Source organism: Tursiops truncatus, chromosome 4 (assembly GCF_011762595.2).
Source record: "Tursiops truncatus isolate mTurTru1 chromosome 4, mTurTru1.mat.Y, whole genome shotgun sequence".
Lineage (NCBI taxonomy): Eukaryota > Metazoa > Chordata > Mammalia > Artiodactyla > Delphinidae > Tursiops > Tursiops truncatus.
In genome coordinates this window covers 114,892,901-114,913,601 of record NC_047037.1, presented here as the reverse complement: position 1 = coordinate 114,913,601, position 20,701 = coordinate 114,892,901, and the positions used below count along the sequence as shown (strand labels likewise).

General features: G+C 35.3%; 1 protein-coding gene across 1 annotated transcript in view; it reads left to right on the top strand.

Moving 5' to 3' along the window:
• LIPI (lipase I) overlaps positions 1-15,185 on the top strand; it is an 80,968-nt gene extending 65,783 nt beyond the window's left edge. Inside the window, exon 11 of the mRNA XM_019922137.3 lies at positions 9,291-15,185. Coding sequence (XP_019777696.1) covers positions 9,291-9,378 — 88 coding nt within the window. The 3' untranslated portion in view covers positions 9,379-15,185. The remainder of the gene's footprint in view (positions 1-9,290) is intronic.
• The last annotated feature ends 5,516 nt before the right edge of the window (positions 15,186-20,701 follow it).

Here is a 20,701-nt window from a genome sequence, read left to right as displayed (position 1 = left end):
ATTATAGACACAGAAACTAGAATGGTGGTTAACTAGAGCCTGGGAGGTGGAGGAAAAGAGATGTTGGTCAAAGAGTACAAGCTTCCAGTTATAAGATGAATAAGTTCTGGGGAACTAATGTACAGCCGAGTGATTATAGTTAACAGATATTGTATTATATACTTGAAAGTTGCTAATACAGTAGATCTTAAATGCTCTCACCACAAACTAAATGGTAATTATGTGATGTGATGTGATGTGATGCATGTGTTAGCTAACACTATCATGGTAATAGGTACTATGATAGGTAACTATCATACCTACCTGATTCCAAGTTCACACCCCTCAGGGGGAAAAAAAAAGTTTTAAGGTCCCCCTGCATCTTACCGATTTTGATTGGGCAAGTACATATCTTTGAACCTCACAGTGTGCTTGGGGAATTATATTCTTCTCCTTGGCCAGGGAAATAAGTTCTTTCAGTGTTTTATGCTTAACTCTGAGACAAGATGGGATCAAGTTCATCCAACGTTTATAGATTGAGAGTGGGGTAAAGAATGATGAGGGTAATATACCCGAAAGGGATAGATGCTTGGTGGCAAAAATAACAGACCACTACAGAGAGACTGAAAATATTTTGATAAGTCAGCAAAACATTAATTAAACATTGATTGTCTGGCTTGTAATATATCTTACTAAAGTTAAATATTGATTTAACTAAAAAATATAATTCTGACTGGCCGACACAATTAACTTGTGAATGAAAGCAATAAATGAATAGCTAAGCTAGAGCACTCAAATTCAGATCTTTCAGGGTCTGGATACTTCAAACAATTTGGGGGTAAGTTAGGTTTTTTAAACAGCTATGTTTATAGTTCTGCATGACTATAATGTAATATTTTGACTGACAAGACAATGTGAGATTAAACATTGAAGTAACTCCTCAAATAATTTACTCCAGTATCATGAGGGTTTATGTATAAATTCAGACGTTTGTCCTTTTTCAAATTAATTAAACATTTAAATCTATAATTTTGTAGCTTTGGCCTCTATGCTTTACTTACTTCATGGTAACTTCTTTTGTTAATTTAGTATTTCATTTCATTAAATAGTTTCAATATTCTTTTGAAAATATTATACATGAAGCTTAGATTTAATGAGGGTAAGTATTTGGTTAAGAACAGCCAAAGAACTGTCTTTAGAGAGTAACCTCAGAAAACCAATTTACAGTTATACTATTTGTGCTGAAGTCATTAACACTTCATTTTTTGTCTTTTAAACTGCCTGGTTAAAAGGCCAAAGGTACTTTGGGAGAATGTGGGGATTGGAACGCTAGAATTGTGAAGGGCGTTTAAAGGTAACAATTTTGGCAAAACTGTTTCACATTTTTACAAAGTTTGTTCACTCATTCTGAAGCCTGTCCCGCATCTTCACTCTCCACAGCCCATTTTCTCGAGGGTCCTCAAATGGTGCTCTAGGTCTGTATAATGTTGAGAGGTGACACAGATAAAGAATTCCAAAAAATGTCAGCAGTGTGAATAGCCACTGTGTGTTTCTATATGTAATGTAAACTATGCCTCATATAAGAATAAGGTTTTAGGATGACTGGAGATGAGCTTCTTTTGTATACCATTAGAGTATTGAACAAAGAGGTTACTATACCTAAATATTTTTAGAAATTCAATATTTTATTTACCATATATAGGGACAAGATACTTTATTCATATTCTACTTCTAAAATTATCTTAGATTAAAATTTTGTTGCAGTTATATATATTTTTAAAAAATATTTTTTTTTTTTTTTTTTTTGCGGTACGCGGACCTCTCACTGTTGTGGCCTCTCCCGTTGTGGAGCACAGGCTCCAGATGAGCAGGCTCAGCGGCCATGGCTCACGGGCCCAGCCGCTCTGCGGCATGTGGGATCTTCCCCGACCGGGGCACGAACCCGTGTCCCCTGCATCGTCAGGCGGACTCTCAACCATTGCGCCACCAGGGAAGCCCAGTGATTATCTTTTTAATTTGCCTAAAGTTATGACATAATTTTAAATGGTAATTGTATAATTGGACATTGTAAGCAAGAAATTTCAGGTTATAATCCTAAAAACTACAGCACATATATTTTCACTAACTATGCTGTAAGATACAATTATAGTTATATAAATACCCAATAATTGATACAAATCTTAATAAAATTTGATTAAAAGTACATTACATAAATATATAAATATAAATGCATTTTACAGTCAACCTGCGTTCACAAAATAGTTGCTTGTCTTTCTGTATTTGCCTTGCAATATGTTCCATATGCTTTCAGTGACATTATATATGTGAAGTATACATTCGGCTCATAGCAGATACTCAGTTAGACTTCCTTTTTTTTTTTTTTTTTTTTTTTTTGCGGTACGTGGGCCTCTCACTGTTGTGGCCTCTCCCGTTGCGGAGCGCAGGCTCCGGATGCGCAGGCTCAGCGGCCATGGCTCACGGGCCCAGCCGCTCTGCGGCATGTGGGATCTTCCCGGACCGGGGCACGAACCCGTGTCCCCTGCATCGGCAGGTGGACTCTCAACCACTGCACCACCAAGGAAACCCCCAGATGCTCAGTTAGTAGCAATCCTTTCGTTTCATTTTTATTCCCTTCTTTTGTTTGTCCCCAATTTAACTCTTCTTATACCTCCTTTTATCTATAAATACACAGCTCAAGCAATAGACTGGCCCAGCCCATAATTATATGAAAAATATCGGCCTGTTTTGCTGAGGTAATTCATCAATAAAACGCTTTATTCCCAATAAGTCTGTGAAACTATGTCACATTCTCCAACCATAAAAACACTTCTACCTTTTTGTAAAAGTTCCATTCATTAATACTTTGTAAACTTCTTATCCAAACTCTCTATTCACTTCTACCACACTTCCCACTCTTATAATGTAGTGATCAGAATCCTCACCCATCAGAGTTTTGGGGGTATAGGAAGACTCTCAGCAGAGTTAAGAACTTCAGAAAAAGAAATCTGCATTGATTGCAAATTTATCTCATAAAGTGGAATTTATCTTGTGAGTTATTTGCCCTAAACTCAATTTAACCTTCTCCTTTAGGGAACTAGTATATAAGAAGGAGGAATTTTAGTTTTTTTCCAAGTTGCATGTTTTGGATGATGCATGTGATTTAAGGAAACATTATTGTGTACAAAGGATTGATTACTTCTTTGAAAGGATATCCCAGAGAAGTTTGTTTTAATATTAGTGAACTTCTTTCAAGATGAATTATAGTGGTTAAATTTATTTAGTATCTACTACATCCCAAATACTATTTTTACAATTTTTGCAACAACTCCATGAGTTAAGTATTTTCTTTGTTTTACTGGTAAGGGAACAGAAACTCAGAGGCTTTATAACATGTCTAAGGTTTCTCAGCTGAGAAGTGCCTTTGCAATGACTCGAAGCCAAACTTTTCTTGGCTTTTTTCATTTGTTGTTTTCTTTGCTTTTAGTTGCTGCTCTTTTTATAGGAATAACAGTTTTTCACTAATTAATATAGTCAATTATTCCCATTGTGGAACATTTGGAAAATTTAATTCATATATAATCCTACAACTAAGAGATAACGCTTAATATTTTGTCATACTTACTTATAGTCACACATGCTACAGTTGAATCGTGAATTTAACTATTTACATTGAATTATAAGCAGGCTTTTTGTGTAGAATCATGCAGCTTATTCACCACAATAATAGCTTCAAGGGTCACTGTCCACACAGATAATAATGTGACCACATTGGACTTGGAGCTGTGCAACATCATGTACCTGGTTATAAGCAATTTTTCTCTTTTTAACTGTAAGTTAATGACTCAATATATTTCATCTTTTGTAGAATATTCAACTTAGATTTTCCTTTATGTTGAATACTTTTTCCCCAATTTTTGTTTTTCATAAACACTATCCATGTATAGACAACTATCTGCACTTTAAACAAGTGCCTTTTTTATATTCATAGAAAGAACATTTTCAAATCTTTTACCTCACCACATGATGTTCACACCTTGACACAGAATGTCGGTGACCCAACAGTCATAGGTTGCTCCATTTATTTCTCTTTTTCAAGTCACTTATAAGAGGAAAAGAAAGTGTAAAGGCAGACAGGTATGTCCACTATTATATCTGATTCACTGTCTCCTTAATCGTGTTTTACACAGACGAATGTTATATACAACTCCTTCATTGGTTAAGTAAGAAATGCGGTAAAGTCATTGGGATAGGCCACAGAGAAAAAAAATAAGCATGCATGTCATTTTAATTTTTATGTAAAATCTAAACAGTGGATAGCCTATGAAAATTTACTAAATTTACAAAATTTAGATGCAATTACTTCTACTCAGGGGAAAAAAACCCTAAAATACATTTTGCGGGTGGTTAACAAAACTCTTAACATTCCCTGTTGGCTGTGGGTGCTAACAGATGCTTGGATGAAATATGTGCTTTAAAGTTTAATTACCTAGATAATTGCAGTAACCATTTAGTTGCTTTTCCCATTTAGATCTGTCCATACAGATAATGTGCAATTAATGAGAATTAGCACTGCCAAATCATTGGGAATGTGAGTTATAAAAATATGATGCCTTATGGTCCAGACTAAACTGTATATCTACTCAATCAGTAATTAGCTATCTGTAACAAACTATGATAGAGACTACACAAACAACATAGTTCTTCTGAGCTTTTCCAGTGGACTAGGCTTTCAAACTTAGGGACTGAGAGGAATATTCAAGTGGAGGTACCTGGATGACTTCCTGAGAAAAGGTGAACTAAATCTACTTTTAAAAACTTTACTTAGTAAGTAAAATGTACTCTTTTGGGTATACAGTTCTATGAGTTTTAATAAGTGCATAGAGTCATATAACCACCACCACAATTAAGATACAGAACATTTCCATCAATCATAAAAACTGCCTTGTACTGCCCCTTTATTTTCAACTCCCCATGCCCACTCTCTGACAACCTCTGCACCTAGATTTGCCCTTTCCAGAACATTATATAAATGGAATCATATAGTATGTTGCCCTATAAGTGTGGCTTCTTTCACTTTTAGACAATTAAAATTCATCCATGTTGTTGCCTCTATCAGTGGAATGTTATTGCTGAATAGTATTTTATTGTATGGATATACCACAGTTCCTTTATCCATTCACCAGTTGGAGGAAATATAATTTGTTCATAATTTTTGATATCTGTCCATGACCAAAGCCAACATAAATATTTGCCTGCAGGTTTTTATGTGAACATACGTTTTCGTTTCTCTTAGATAAACACCTAGAAGAGAGACTGTGGGGTCATATTGTGAGTGTATGTTTAACTTTATAAGAAACTGACAGACTTTTCCAAGGTGACTGTACATTTTGTATTCCCACTGGCGCTTATCAGAGTTCTACTGCTCTCTTACACCAAAACTGCACCTTCAACAGTTTTTTTATTGTTTGTTTTTTATTTTTGCTGTTCTAATACTTGTGTAGAGGTAGCTCACTGTGTTTTTAATTTGCATTTCTCAAATGACAAATGATGTTGATGACTTCTGCCATTTAATTGAGGGTATCTGCATCTTTAAATTTAATGTAATTGTAGATATATTTGGTTTAAATCTATCATCTTGCTATTTTGTTTTCTGTTTGTCCCATCTGTTCTTTGTTCCTAATTTCTCATTGTCTGCCTTCTTTTGGTAAATTGAGGAGTCTTATGATTACATTTGATCTTCTTTGTGGGTTTATTATCTATAACTGTTTATTTTAGTGGTTTCTTTGGGGTTTATATTATAATCTTTATTTTATCATAGTGTACCTTCAAGTGAATTTTACTACTTTACATATAACATGAGAGCCTTACAGTAGTATACTTCCATTTCTCTCTTGTGCTGTTATTGGCATACATTTTAATTATACATATGCTAAGATTTCTATAATACAGTGCATCACTTTTCTTCAAAGAGTTATGTCCATTAAAGATACATAAATCATTAGGAAAAGTCTTATATATTTTTTCCATATCGTTACCATTCCTGGTGCACTTCTAACCCTTATGTAGATGCGTATTTCCTTCTGGTATAATTTATCTTATAACAAAAGGAGTTCCTTTAAGATTTTTTTGTAGGATCTGATAGTTGTGAATTCTTTCAACTTTTGTGTGTCTGAAAAAGTCTTTATGACGTCTTTATTTTGAAAGATAATTTCTCTGTGTATAGAATTCTAGTTTGATGGTTGTTGTTTTACTTTCAGTACGTTAAGAATGTTGCTGTACAGTCTTAGACCATGCATTGATCTTAATGAGAAATATACTACTATCATTCCTTTGTTCCTATGAGGAAAATAAGCCTCTTTTCTCTGGCTGGTTTTAAGATTTTCTCCTTATCACTGATTTTAAGCAGTTTGATTCGATGTGGCTTTTTGGAATTATTTTTCATATCTCTTGTGTTTACTGTTTGACCTTATAGGATCCATGGGTTTACGGATTTCATCAGATTTTATGTAAATTTTTAACCCTTTTTGAAATATCTTTTTCTATGCCCCTACTCTCTCCTCTCCCTTTGGGGACTCTAATTTCAAGTTTATTAGGCTGCTTGAAGTTGTCCTACAGTTCACTGATACTCTGTGAAGTTCTAAATTTCATTTACTCCCTACATTTCATTTTGAATAGTTTCTGTTGTTGTGTCTTCAAGTTCACTATTCTTTTCTTCTGCAGTGTCTAAGTTGATATTTATCCTATCCGGGGTATTTTTCAACTCAGATATTATAGTTTTCACCTATGGAAGTTTGATTTGACTCTCTTAAAATCTCTTATGTCTCTACCTAGCTATTTGAACATATGAAATACAGTTATAATAACTCTTTGAATACCTTTGTCTGCTGATTCTCACATCTATGCTAGTTCTCGGGTGGTTTCAGTTGGTTGACCCTCATATGTTCCATTTTCCTGCTTCTTTGCATGCTTGGTAATTCTTGATGAGACACCAGACATTGTGTATTTCATCATGTTAGGTGCTCCATATTTTTGTATTCTTATAAATATTCTTCAGGTTAATTCTCAAGATGCTGTTAAGTTACTTTTAAACAGGTTGATTCTTTGAGGTCCTGCCTTCAAGGTGTTTTAGGCAGGACTGGAGTAGTGCTAAGTTTAGGGTTAATTACCCTCACTACTGAGGCAAGACCATTCTATTCTTTTTACCTGATCATCTGGCAGGTAGGAACAGACACCTTTGTTAATTATGGGAACCTTATCCTAAGTAAGTTTTAAAAATACTAGATGCATAGATGTGGTGATATGTTGTACAAAAGCCCTAGGGAGCTTTTTTAAATAAAGAAGCATGTCTATTCCCTGTAATTTGGTACAATATATATGGATTAAAATTAAAAGCTAATTGTATTTGAATTTTAGAGAGATTTTTTAACACTTGGATTTCTTCTATTATTTTTTATTAAAGTTTATACTTTATCAATGTACTGTGCTCATTTCTGCTAATTTGTGGTAAACAAAGCATTAGAAATGCAATAATCAGTGCTCTTTTTTTAAATTAAAAAAATCCACTAAATAGTCTTCTTTCTATGATAGTTCAACATATATCACATAGTTTTTTCTAAATTATAGAGTTTAAAAATTTTGATTCGGGGAGAAGGAACTATTAATAACATAGGATAAATGATCTCAAAATCAGAGTCCTGGCAGTAGAACCAGATAGGCTTTTCACAATGTAAAAACAAAGAAAATTAATTTTTCTCATATGTTTTGGTAAAATTTCACTTTGGTAGGCGTAATGAACCTGACTAAACTGTTTTGTAATGCTTGCAGAAGCTTTGTAAAATGTGGAATATTTAATAAAAATATACATTTACTATATTGAACATATTTCAATGGTAACAGGGTTATGAGCTTTTGTTTTTTTGTAGAAAATAAGAGCACACTTGCCATAATATTGTATTATGAATATGTGAATAGAACAATTACTTAATGACTGAGGTAATTTATTAATAAGTCTAGTAACACCCTTGTCCTATGATGACAACTTAAAAATTAGGTGGATCAGGGATATCCATAACACTGAAGGCTCACTCACTGAATAAAGGCTGTAGCAGGCTAGATTAAAAATTGACATAAGTATATATGTATTTGTTAGGGGAAGTGGTAAAGTCATTCTTCCACTTATTTCTTAATAATGGAGAAAGGATTATATCTGATTTTTCGATTATGTTCTGAACTCCGACAATTTAACAAAAAGCTACTTTTGCTAATATCTAAGAATCAGAATCTTATCAAATTGAGGTACTGTCATTTCATATTTACTTCTATACTATTAAAATTAAAATTCCTAGATGCATTTATTATTTCAAGTGGAAAATATTGTAGTATTCTATATCAGCTTTTAAAATTAAAGATGAATATGTTCATATTTTACTACTTTTCAAATATTAGCAGATACAGGAAATTGATTTAAAATGGAAGAATTTAACCTAACAACACTGTTGATATTTTTAAAACATGTTCAACGGTGTCTTAATCAAGCTAGAAGGAGACAGACAGCAATATATCTCTTGAACTAGAGCAGTGCATATGTCAAATAAAGGCGAACTACCAGCACCTGTGCAGTTGAATTGCTCCCTTTTCCTTGACTAAGTTAGTATGGCTGATACAGGAAATTTCCATTTATTACACCACTTTTTCCTTTAGCTCCTTTCCTGAATTTTGACCAATCTTTGCTTATTCTAGTTGATTGCTTTTTTGAAGTTTTCAAGACATTAACAGGAAGATAAATCATGAGACAAGATGCCTGATTCACCACAGTGACGTGACTTCTCAGAAACCTTCAAATACTAAATACACAATTTCTCCAAGATATAGAATATTTTAAATGTTATTATTTCCATTTTAGCAGGTGGCAGAGGATTGATTAAAATATTTGGCAAAATTGTCTATGCAATTCAGCCCAACTCTTCCATGGTGGCTTTCATGGTAGAAGAAGTGGCCCAGCTACTAAGAGTTGAGTTCAGTTTTCAGCTATTTCAGTATCCAAAAATATTTCCCATTCAATGTAAGTTTTCCAGTGAAGCAGCAAAGAGAGAAGATGTTGAAGCACAGAGAATTTTTTCTTTCTCACAAATACTGTGTCTATTCATCGACAAATTAGATGGAGTAGAAACGATCCCAGAGGTTTATCTCAACTCCCTGCATTTAGAGAACTAGTTAATCACAGGCATAGGGTATTCCAATATTTATGAGAAGAAAATAAATTTGCTGTTTTACTAATAGTTATTTTTTCTCTCTGTTTTTCTCTTTCACAGACCACCACTATGCACTTATAATTTTGTACTTAAAGAAAATGAGGAAATATTTCTCAGTCCAAATACATGCACACCAGATGAAATATAAAATGCCTTCTTCTATCAAATGTAACAACTTGTTTGTGAATTAAAGAACTTGTAAATGGAAACAACACAATTAGTATTTCTTTCAGAATGCATTGTTCAATCTGAAATTCAGATATTTCTACTTCTTGAATAAATTTTTAAGAATCAAAAATATAGAATATTTTTAAATGCATATGCTAAAGCATTCTGAATATATTTTAAAAGCTATTTATTTCTGTTTACCTTAATCAAATGTTTCTCATTGAATGTTTCCCTTAATTACTTAGTATTAATAGATAATATGTCTTTAGAAAAAGAGAGAAGCTTATTGCTTCAACACACTGTCTAAATGCAGTAGACAGTGTCAGAATGACACTGTCAGAATGCAGTAATAAATGAATTTTTTAAAAATTTGTAAATTTATCATTTTGAGAAGTCATTTGGATTAATGTAAATCTTGTAAACATAAATACACCTTCTGTTTAGTGAGCTATTTGGCATTTTGTAATGCTTTGTAAATAAAGGCTTTGTTTCTGTGGAGCACGATAATCTATGGGCCTGAAATCCTTAATGTCAGATCTGGGGTCTACCATTTACTAATGGTGTGATCTTGAGTAACAAAATTTACCTCACCATGTTGCAGTTACCTAAGAATCTTTGTGAAGATTGATTCAACACTTTGACTAGTGTCTGCCCATAGTGATAATAATAATAAAAATAATAACAGCTAACGCTTACATACATCACTGTATTCTTGGCATAATTTGATACTTTATATACATCAATTCATTTAATCCCTACAAAAGCCCTATGAGATTGGCCTTGTTATCTCCACTGATGAAGAAACAGAGGCACAGAAATGTTAACTAATTTACCCAGGATTGGGTAGTTGTGTCCTTATACGATTATGGCCCACTCTAACGGACTCATTTTAATTTAATCACCTCTTTAAAGACCCTGTCTCTAAATATATTCACATTCTGAGGTACTGGGAGTTAGGGATTTAACATATGAATTTTGGGGGTAAAAAGTTCATCTCATAATACCTTCTATCACTCATTAGCTCCACAATGATGACCTTTGTGTAATGACATTTGAAGGTGAATTGGGACCATTATTGGTGCCTACCTGGAAAACACTGACGTGTAAGACCCTTGATGTATTATATGTGTGTTCCAGGCAGAAACAAGTAGAAGGCTCTTCACATTTTGCTTAGGGATTTAAGCAGTGCTGCCTGCACCTCTACTGTCTGTCAGTCCTTCTTGAAAACAGCTCCTTCAGGTTCTGCCTCAGCCCTTCACTCTACAGGCCTCTGACTCCAAGCAATAGATACTTCTCTCTCCTCTCTGTCACTTGGGCATTTGCTCACAAACTTCCCACATTCTTAAACAAAACCACGGACGCTTATGTAATTTCACTTTTCTAATCCCCCTCAAATAGTTTGTCAGATATCCCCAGAAATTTTGAATCTCAGTGTGTGACATTTAAAATTAAATAAAATGCATTCGAGATACATTCCTAGGGGCAGAAATCCTGCTCCAGTATTTGTGACTGCTTAGGACCTCTGGGTAGCAGAGAAACAGTACCCGACTTGTCCCACAGCACATTAAATTAGGGCCCTGTAATCATCGTAAGAAAACTTCCTTGTCATAAGTGATGGAATCTTTCACAGATAAGTTGAAGATATAAACTTATGAAATGTTTATAGGTTTTCCTATTGCATTACCTTCACCAGTGTCCTAATACCCTCTACTTTTTTTAAGATGAACAATGAAAGGAAACCTTTGGAGCCTGTCTTCAGGGTGAGGGAAGTAAACTCCTCTGATCCACAAGTCTTCAAGCAATACTTTTAATCATCTTTGTTTTTTTCCAAATTTGTAGAAATCATAGATCAAAAATAGTAGTAAGAGGGAAAAAATTAACTGTTTGAACGACTGTGATGAAGCACAGGTATTTTTATAGCAATTATCTAGGACAACAGAAGGAACAGATAGCCATTACGCACAAAATGCGTTACACCAGGCTGCTTTGAAGACATGCTGCTCTGGGTCAGATACAGAAAGCTACAGAGAGAGGAGTTGTTTAAGTTCTTTATCCTTCAGGATGCCTACTTGGCATGCGTCATAGTCTCGAACTCAACATTGTCGTTCAAAGTCCTCTCAACAACATATAGTGTATTTTTAAGTTAATTTGAGGATTTATCTAATTAAATAACATGTTCCATATTTTACTGATGTGCCCTCTTTGTGCTTCCATTGAATAATAAACATTTTATTAAAAAAATAAATCCCCAACACAGCAACAAATCATACTTTGCTACACACAATAGTTGACTGAAATTTTAAGTGGACATAATCAAAGGGCAACTAGATTTTGTTTGTTTTAACAAACTACAATTTAAAAAAATTGCACCATTCAGATAAGTTGCAATACCAATCTAATTTACTGGATAATTGTTTAATTGTGTGTGTGTGTGCCCATTATTGACAAGGCACAATTATGTAAGCTTACAATCAGCCGTAATCATAAAAGTGTTGTCGCGAGTCATAACATTTATGGTCTATGCATTAATCCTGTTTTTTCTAATAATAATAATAGCAAGTACATAATGAGTAATTACTATATGCCAGTCTGTGTTTTAAGTCTTTCATTTGCAATATTTCATTTAGTCCTTACAAATGCCCTATCAGGTATGTTATTTTATCATCTTCAGTGACTAAGGGGAGAAACAGAAAAAAAAAAAAATCCTTCAGACTATTACTTTCAATACTTGAAAGATATATTTGTTGTGTTTTGATAGTTATCTATTGGGTATTTATTAGGCATCCTGTAAATGTTTGTGAATGGGTGAACAGGAAGTCAAATGCTCTCAATAAAAAGCACAGGACAAAGGGGGAAGCCCGGCCCTGAGAAACTGTGATGTGGCCAGTGAGTGCCTGCCAACAGCCATGACGCTTGCTGCACGGGAACATCCCAGCAAGTCATAAGACACATGTGCTGGTTTTCTGGTCTGTGCTTTCAGGATCTTAGGATGAAGATGCTGCTAAAAGTTACCAAATACCTGAATCCTTCCCCAAGATAGTATAACCTGCCTCTCCAAGTGGCATAAACAGAATTGTCAGAGGACATTAGGGGATGCCATTGGAGTTATGAAATGTAGGACTTCAGTGCACAGAGAGCATTTTCATTCATAATTTCTTTTATCCTATGAACATGTGGTACATGAAAAAAGAAGGATATATGGGAGGTTGAACAGCTGGTTATGCAGATGGTGTTGATGAGTTGAATTTGGATTTCTGTACCATGGCTTGAGTTTCTGGAATGTGAGGCTCTTGGCTGGGGGTAGGATTACATATCTCACAGGGACATGGAACAATGTGTTTGCATGTAGGCTAGCAGTCATGATTAAAGTGCTTTAAATGGAACATAATATTGCAGAAAGTGTTTGAAGATTCAAAGCAACAGATCATTCACCCAAATTCACTAGGACCCTTTGAAAACTCTTCCAGATTTCCTATTGATCCCCATCAGCACCTTCCAGCTCTTTAACTCAGGTTTACCCTTGCACCTTCCTTCACGCTTGGGCCCTTTCTTGGCCTTTTCCATGGTTAACTTGTTATCTCTCCCAAACTCACTCCTTCCTTTGCTTTTGCCTCCTCCTCTGTTCCCCAAAGATGCTATTTCATGTCTCTGTTACAGCATAGGGTATTATAACTCTTTGCTTACTTGTTCATATCCATCACTAGAATGTGATCTTCCTGAGAGTAAGGAATTTTGTGTTATATATACATTTTTGTATTTTCAGGGTCTAGGTGAATGCCTGGTTTGTTTCAGGGGCTCCATAAACATCTGTTGGATGATAAATGCAAAATTAAATATATGAAGCAGTAAGTTTCTTTTTGGCTTAGCTGGGTAGGAGTGGGCAGACACCAATGATTGCTGGCTACTTAGAAGAACAAAATGTTTCAAGTGGTTCTGGTTAGAGATCAGAGAGCCCTCACGAAGATAATTTAAGATTATTTTTGTCTTACATTCTTTTCTAAGAATGTAGTAAAACCAGATTTGATTTTAATATTAGACAATGTTAGTCAAGACAATTATAGTATTTAAGAATAATTTGCATTTAGAATTAAAAAGTTCTTTTACATATATTGTTAAAGTATTAAAATATTAACATTCTAAACACAGATGAATTATAAATTTTAGGTTTTTCCTTAATAACTCTCTGGGAAAAGAAACAATTTGAAGGTTAAAAAAAAAAAAGTCTACTGCAGGCATAGATCCTGAAATCATTGGAACTTTGTCAGTGGAACCTGTCCTAAGTTTTCAAAGGAGTTTTTACTCTCTAATATTTATTAGTGTTGTGTTTCTTTTTAACACTTGGTAGTAGAGATGTTTAATTAGGAAAATGTCTATGGAAAAAGCTTTTTCAAGATAAGAGTTGTCAAAATTAATGAAGAGTGAAGAACTAGAAAGTGGGTTTACTCCTAGCAGAATACTCTTTAAATGGGGGATATGGGATGAGAAAGAGAGAGAGTGACAAAGAGAATCAGAATTTATTAAAAGTAATATTATTTTAATGTTTAAAGTAAATGTATTCTCAGAACCATGTGACCTGGGTCACTTCCCACAAGAAACTTTCCATCTAAATGCCAAGATACAGTTTTTGTTAAATAATGAGTTACTGAACATAGGGACTATCTTATTTCAACCTTATTTTCCCACAGCCTGTACCAAAAAACACTTGATCAATATTTATAGATTTGAATATAGGCACAGTCTTTCACATATGGTAAATGAAAATTATTTGAAAGACACCCCAGTGTTAGGGTGCTGGCAACCAACAGTGCTGGATTCACCCTTATCTCCCTTCCCATTGAACGAGTCAAGGAAATACACAGAATCTAGGTTTGAAAATCTCTGCAATCTAGGAAAACTGTTCACAATCTTCCAAACTTCAGGAGGAAACTATGATAATCAAAGTCAAATAGGACACTGAGGCAGACAGTTGAGCTGAGAATAAGGAGGAAGAGGTTGACCCACTGCTCTGTGATTCTATTTCACTTTCCAACTTGAGGTATATGGTCATTTATCTACTGGGAAGTAATTACTTTCTGAGAGCAAGAAAATTTTCACACTCTCCTCCATTATTTCACTTTCCAGTCATCAGGAGTCCCCAAGTCCAGGAAAATTATGCTGTTGGAAACAAATACAGACAGGCAATGATGGTCTGCCACCTGTGGTAAATTTTTTTTTTCAGTAATGGCCCGCAATTTGTTCAAATCTCCCTGTAACCATTCCTGTAGATAAGCCCCTCAAACCCTTCCTGTAGGCTTGAACATATGTCTTAATTTGGACACTGGTACAATAACGAAATGTGATGCAAGCTGAGTCCTGAAAAGTACCTGATACCATTGGATCCCAGAGACCTCAGTGGAAATGCCCAAGCTCGTCTCCCGGAAGGATGAGACACCAAATGGAGGAGAACTGAAACACCCCAGCCAACAAACGCCATCGAAAGGACTGACCACAGACACAGAGGCTGGCAGAGCTGGCCCAGACCTGAAGAAACACACACCCAACCCATGAAGTCATGAACTCTAAATAAAGCGGTGGTTGTTTTAGACACTGTTTTGGGACGGTTTGTTATACAGCAAAAGTTAAGCAATACACTTTCTGAAACTTGAAATAGGCAGAGCATGGATGACAGCAAGAAAAACTGTGTATTTTATATATATAATTGTTAGATAACAAACAAAATATAATATGTATCTTATAGAAGAATGTTATATAGGATACTTTAGTATAACATATTACAATAAAATATATTACCACCATCTGCAAACAATGTCGTGAGTTCTCCTTTCCAAAGTTATTAGATGATAATGCTGTCTACAAACAAAACACAATAGAGTAAACTACCCTCATAACGTAAGAATGTAGTAGAGTGGTAGAATATAAAAGAATACACAGAAATTAATAACTTCCCTATATTATTAGCTAGAAAACATTGAAAATACAATTATAAAAGAGATCTACTTCACATTTGCAATGAAGTATAGTATACCTAGTTTGTTATTTTTTATAAAACATTAATTTTTATGTTTATAAACCTATCAATTATAGAAAAATGGAAAAATAAGTAAAATTTACAATCATAAAATCTTATCCCTGTGAGCATTTTTCTTAATTTCTCTCTCCCCACTTCACTGATTCACTCCAAACATGTATCTCTGTATAAAAAGGTACATTGAAAGATTTTTTAGATCATATTTGCCAGGAACTTAGAAATTCCTGAGACATTTCCTTACTTGCAGGCTAACAAATTTCTCTGCTATAGTTTCATGGATGCTGGCTGAAGATATATGATTTCTGACTCAGAGAAAAAAATAACCTCACAATAGCATAGGCTGAGTATCCAACTCTGACAGCTCCAGCTCTCACAGGGCAACACAAAGTGGGCCAAGTTATGCGTGAACACTGCAGTGCAGGAGAGCAACCCAAGCTTAGGGACGCTGATGCACTTCACTTGCAGAACTTTTCCCCAGAGGGAGGCATTATCTGTATTATACTGTATAGTAAACAAATCTTTTCTTTGCTCCAGAAGGAGACATGGTTTATATTCTACGGCTGTTTTCTTTATAGACATTCTCAAAGACAGTCAAGAACTAGGAGGTCAGTGCCTGCAACCTGTGCAGAAACGAAAGAGACCCCAAAATTGTATCTACATTCCTCCCACCACCGCCTACAAAATCCTGTTTTTCAAAAAAAGAAAAACAACAAGTTTTTAAAATACATAACACTATGCCTTTAATGTGCTATCATATTCTGAAATGGTATTAAAAATTAATTTCTGAGTCTAGAAGCTTAATATAAATTTGATTTTATTTAGTACCACTCTAAATAGTAATAATTATAATAACTATGAGATATGAACTTTATAGTATTAAGAAAAAAATAACAATATATTGTGAGGTGACGTACAAATAAAGCCAGTCATTTCTAGTTGTAACAGTGTAGCGATTATTTTCTGCTGTAAAATTGATAGACGAAAAAGAAAAAGAGATTAGAATAAATGAACTCAATGGTAAATTTTCAAATGTAGGTGGAGCAAGAGGAATTGGTTTCTGATTAAAAAAAAGAGAATCTCAACAGAAATGCCCATGAAGCACCATCCCTTCATGGTGAGAACTGCCGGAATATCAGAACATCTAAATCAGTGAGAACTCTGTGGAGTCCTGTATGTACCAACTGTTATGGTTTAGGAGCAATCAAAGTTAAACTCAACATGGAACACCCACATTCAAGGCTACCAAGCTAAAGCTAAGGAATCCAGTCCATGGGTGGCTGTGCATCGGATCCTAAAGAGCCTGGGAATGGGGTTATTTTTGAAACATTTTATCAAGATTGTAAATATACTCTGCCCACTTTCTCTGGGTTTTACCAGATTGAGTGCATCTATTTTTAAGTGTGGAATGAACATGCAAACTACCTGTTTAGGCATAAAACGTTGTGATGAATACATGTATAGGGGAAAACAATACAATGTCGCTATCACTGTCACTATATTTTCTGCCTGAAATCTCATCTTGCAAAATAAGCTACAGAAGGAAATTGGTCATCCCACAGGACTTCATGTCTTAAGCATTTCTGAATGCATTTCACAGAATCAGAGTGTCTGGGGTTCTGACTCTGCTGGAGGATGTGGTGCTGGAGAGTGGTTTCCAATCCAAGCCTGGGTGATAGTCTTCCTGAGTTCAAATCCTGGATCTGCCACTTCCCATCTGGGTGCTTTTCACCTAACTACTTAAGCACCCTGTGTCTCCATTTCCTTAGCTGAGAAGTGGTAGTATTAATTATACTTTCTTCACAGGGTTGGTGTGTGGATTAAATAATTATAATGTCTAGAACATAATGACAGAATTCACAGAGACATAGTAATTATTCTAACTGTTATCTTTATGTATGGTAGAGACCAGAAGCAGGACATTGGTCATTGGTGTCAGCTACTTCAGGAGTTACAGAGCGGCCATGCTGCATGGGCAATATATGTCAGGGTAAGATTGTGCTCTGACATCATTGGAAGCTGCTCATTTGGCTTGCTTGTGAGCCAGAGGGTCTCAATTTGAATACTGTTGGAAAATTTTATTTTACTAAGACTTTTTAAAAGAGCAGTTTAAGCTTCACAGCAAAGTTGAGAGGAAGGTACAGAGATTTCCCATATGCCCCCTGCTCACATACTAACAGAGCCGCCCACATTATCAACATTCCCCACAGAGTGGAAAATGTGCTGAATCTACATTGTAGTTGATGAATCTACATTGACACATCATAATCACCCAAAGCCTGTAGCTTACATTATGGTTCATTCTTAGCGTTGTATATTCTATGGGTTTGGATAAATTCCATAGCTGTACTTTCACAGAATGCCATATAGTTGGAATCATACAGTATGTAGCCTTTTCAGATTGGCTTTTTCACTTAGTAATATGCATTTAAGTTTCCTCCATGTGTTTTCATAGCTTGGGAACTCATTTCTTTTTAGTGCTGAAAAAATATTCCATTGTCTGGATAGATCACAGTTTATTTATCCATTCACCTACTGAAGGACATCTTAGTTGCTTCCAAGTTTTGTCGATTATGAATAAAACTGTTATAAACATCCACCTGTAGGTTTTTGTGTAGACATAAGTTTTCAGTTCCTGTGAGTAAATATCAAGGAGCACAATTGTCAGATCATATGGTAAGAGTGTGTTTAGCTTTATAAGAAACCATCAAACTGTCTTCCAAAGTGCTGTACCAATTTGCATTGCTACCAGCAACGAATGAGAGTTCCTGTTGCTACACATCCTCACCAGCATTTGGTGCTATCAGTGTCCTGGATGTGGGCCATTCTAATAGATGTATAGTAGAATCTAACTTTTGTTTTGATTTACATTTCCCTGATGACATATGAGGTTGAGCATTTTTTAACATGATTATTCATCATCCTTATATCTTCTTTGGTGAGGTGTCTGTTAAGGTTTGTTTTTTTTTCCCATTTTTTAATAGGGTTATTTTCTTATTGTTGAGTTTTAAGAGTTCTTTGTATATTTTGCATAAGTCCTTTATTAGATGTGTTTTCCCAGTCTGTGGTTTATTTTCTCATTCTCTTGGCATTGTCTGTTGAAGAGCAGAGTTTTTAATTTTAATGAGGTCCAGCTTATCAATTACTCTTTTCATGGATCATTCCTTGGGAGTTGTCTTATCTAAAAAGCAATGGCCATGATAAAGGTCATCTAGGTTTTCTTCTATGTTATCTTCTAGGAGTTTAATAGCTTTGCATTTTATATTTAGGTCCACGATCCATTTTGAGTTAATTTTTGTGAAGGGTAGGGTCTTTGTCTAAATTCATTCTTTTGTATATTGATGTCCAATTGTTCCAGCACTGTTGTTGAAAAGTGACCTTTGCTCCCTGTACTGCCTTTGCTCCTTTGTCCTATATTTATGTGGGTCTGTTTCTGGGCTGTCTGTTCTGTTCCATCCATCTAGTTGGCTATCCTTTTGCTGCACCATCTTGATTACTGTAGCTTTATAGTAAGTCTTACAGTTGAGTAATGTCAGTGCTCCAACTTTGTTCATCTCCTTCAATTTTGTGCTAGCTATCTCCTGAAACATTTTTTAGAGAGTGTACCTCTGAAGACTTACTTTTGCAGCTTTAAAATATTTGTAAACATTCAAGAGTTCCTCATGCATCTCCTTGAAAGGAGTGAGGTTACTGTGTATTTAACAACGAGCCTTGCTCAAGTATGCTAGGTATTTGGAATATAAAAAGGGAGAAATTTGAATTCCTAGACTCAAGGAAGTTATATTCTATTAGAAAAGCGACCTGGTTAAACACATGTTATCATACCCTGTGATTATTGCAGAAGTAATGATTACTCCGAGGGCTGGTGTGGAGCAGAGGCTGAGTATCAGCTGCAGTGGAGGTTAGGGAAGGCTTGACTGATAATAGAGATGATTAAATTGGTTCCTGGTGGATGTTCAGGGATTAGCTCATGCAAAGAGAGGCCTATAGAGGAGAATGTAGCTTGGTACAGTTGTAGAGTATGAGGCAAGAAGAGAGAACAGATGTTATACAGCTGAGTCAGATTATATAAAGTTTTGTATGTCATAGAAAAGGAGTTATTCTAGTCAGGAGTTATTTAAGATTATCAGGTAACAATAAGGCATGAGCATACTTGTGTTATTAAAAAGACATATCTCTCATATGCCTTATTGGAGAGGACATTACCAACCCCTCTGCTGGAGCCCTGAACATATTGAGGTAGGATAATAAAAGGAGATGTTAGGTAAGCAAGGGAAATAAAAGATGGAAGGATTCAGCACAGTGATACATTGGAGTTTTGTCACAACAGCCTGGAAAGAGCAAAGGAAAAGTTCATGTGTTGTGTAGATGTGGCCCTCTAACATGACATAAGTTTCTTCATCCCTTCTTTAATACATGCTGCGACCCCTTTTGAGTTCCAAAGGGAAAACCCAGTGGGAGTTCTGTTAAATGTCCTCAAATGGGCTTCCCTGGTGGCGCAGTGGTTGAGAGTCTGCCTGCCGATGCAGGGGACACGGCTTCGTGCCCCGATCCGGGAAGATCCCACATGCTGCAGAGCGGCTGGGCCCGTGAGCCATGGCCGCTGAGCCTGCGCGTCTGGAGCCTGTGCTCTGCAACGGGAGAGGCCACAACAGTGAGAGGCCTGCGTATCGCAAAAAAAAAAAAAAAAAAAAGTCCTCAAATGGAGTGAGTAAAAACATAAGAGAAACCATTAAGGATTGCTATATACCATCCACCTGAAAACTGTATGCGTTTTATTTTGAAAGACCGTATTATAGTGTTTCTTTCTGGCAATAGCAGGGACTTGAAGAACACGGCAGATTTAGTTGATCTACATAATAGAGATAAAATCTGAATGGGACCTGCTATTTGAAGTACTACTAGTAGTGATGGTTTGAAAATCCATGCCTGCCAAACACAGAGGTCCCAAATGAGTTAGATCAATACTGTCTAGGCCCAAATTGCATCACATCTCGGCAATTCCTTCTCCAAAATAAGGGTATTTTTTCTTTGTTCAGTTTTTTTTTTTTAAGAGATCATGATAAGCGTCTTAAATGTTATTTTTATTTTCTCTTTCTTCCTAGGGAAAAAATCACTGACTAATAACTATATATATCTACTTATGTCCCTGGGTGGGGAAAGGGAGGGTATTACAGATCTCCCAAATTTTCCCATTGAGAAGATCCAGTTTTTCATGTGAGCAAACTCGAATGTATAAATTGAATACAGAAGTTATGCTGTGGATAAAAGTCAAACA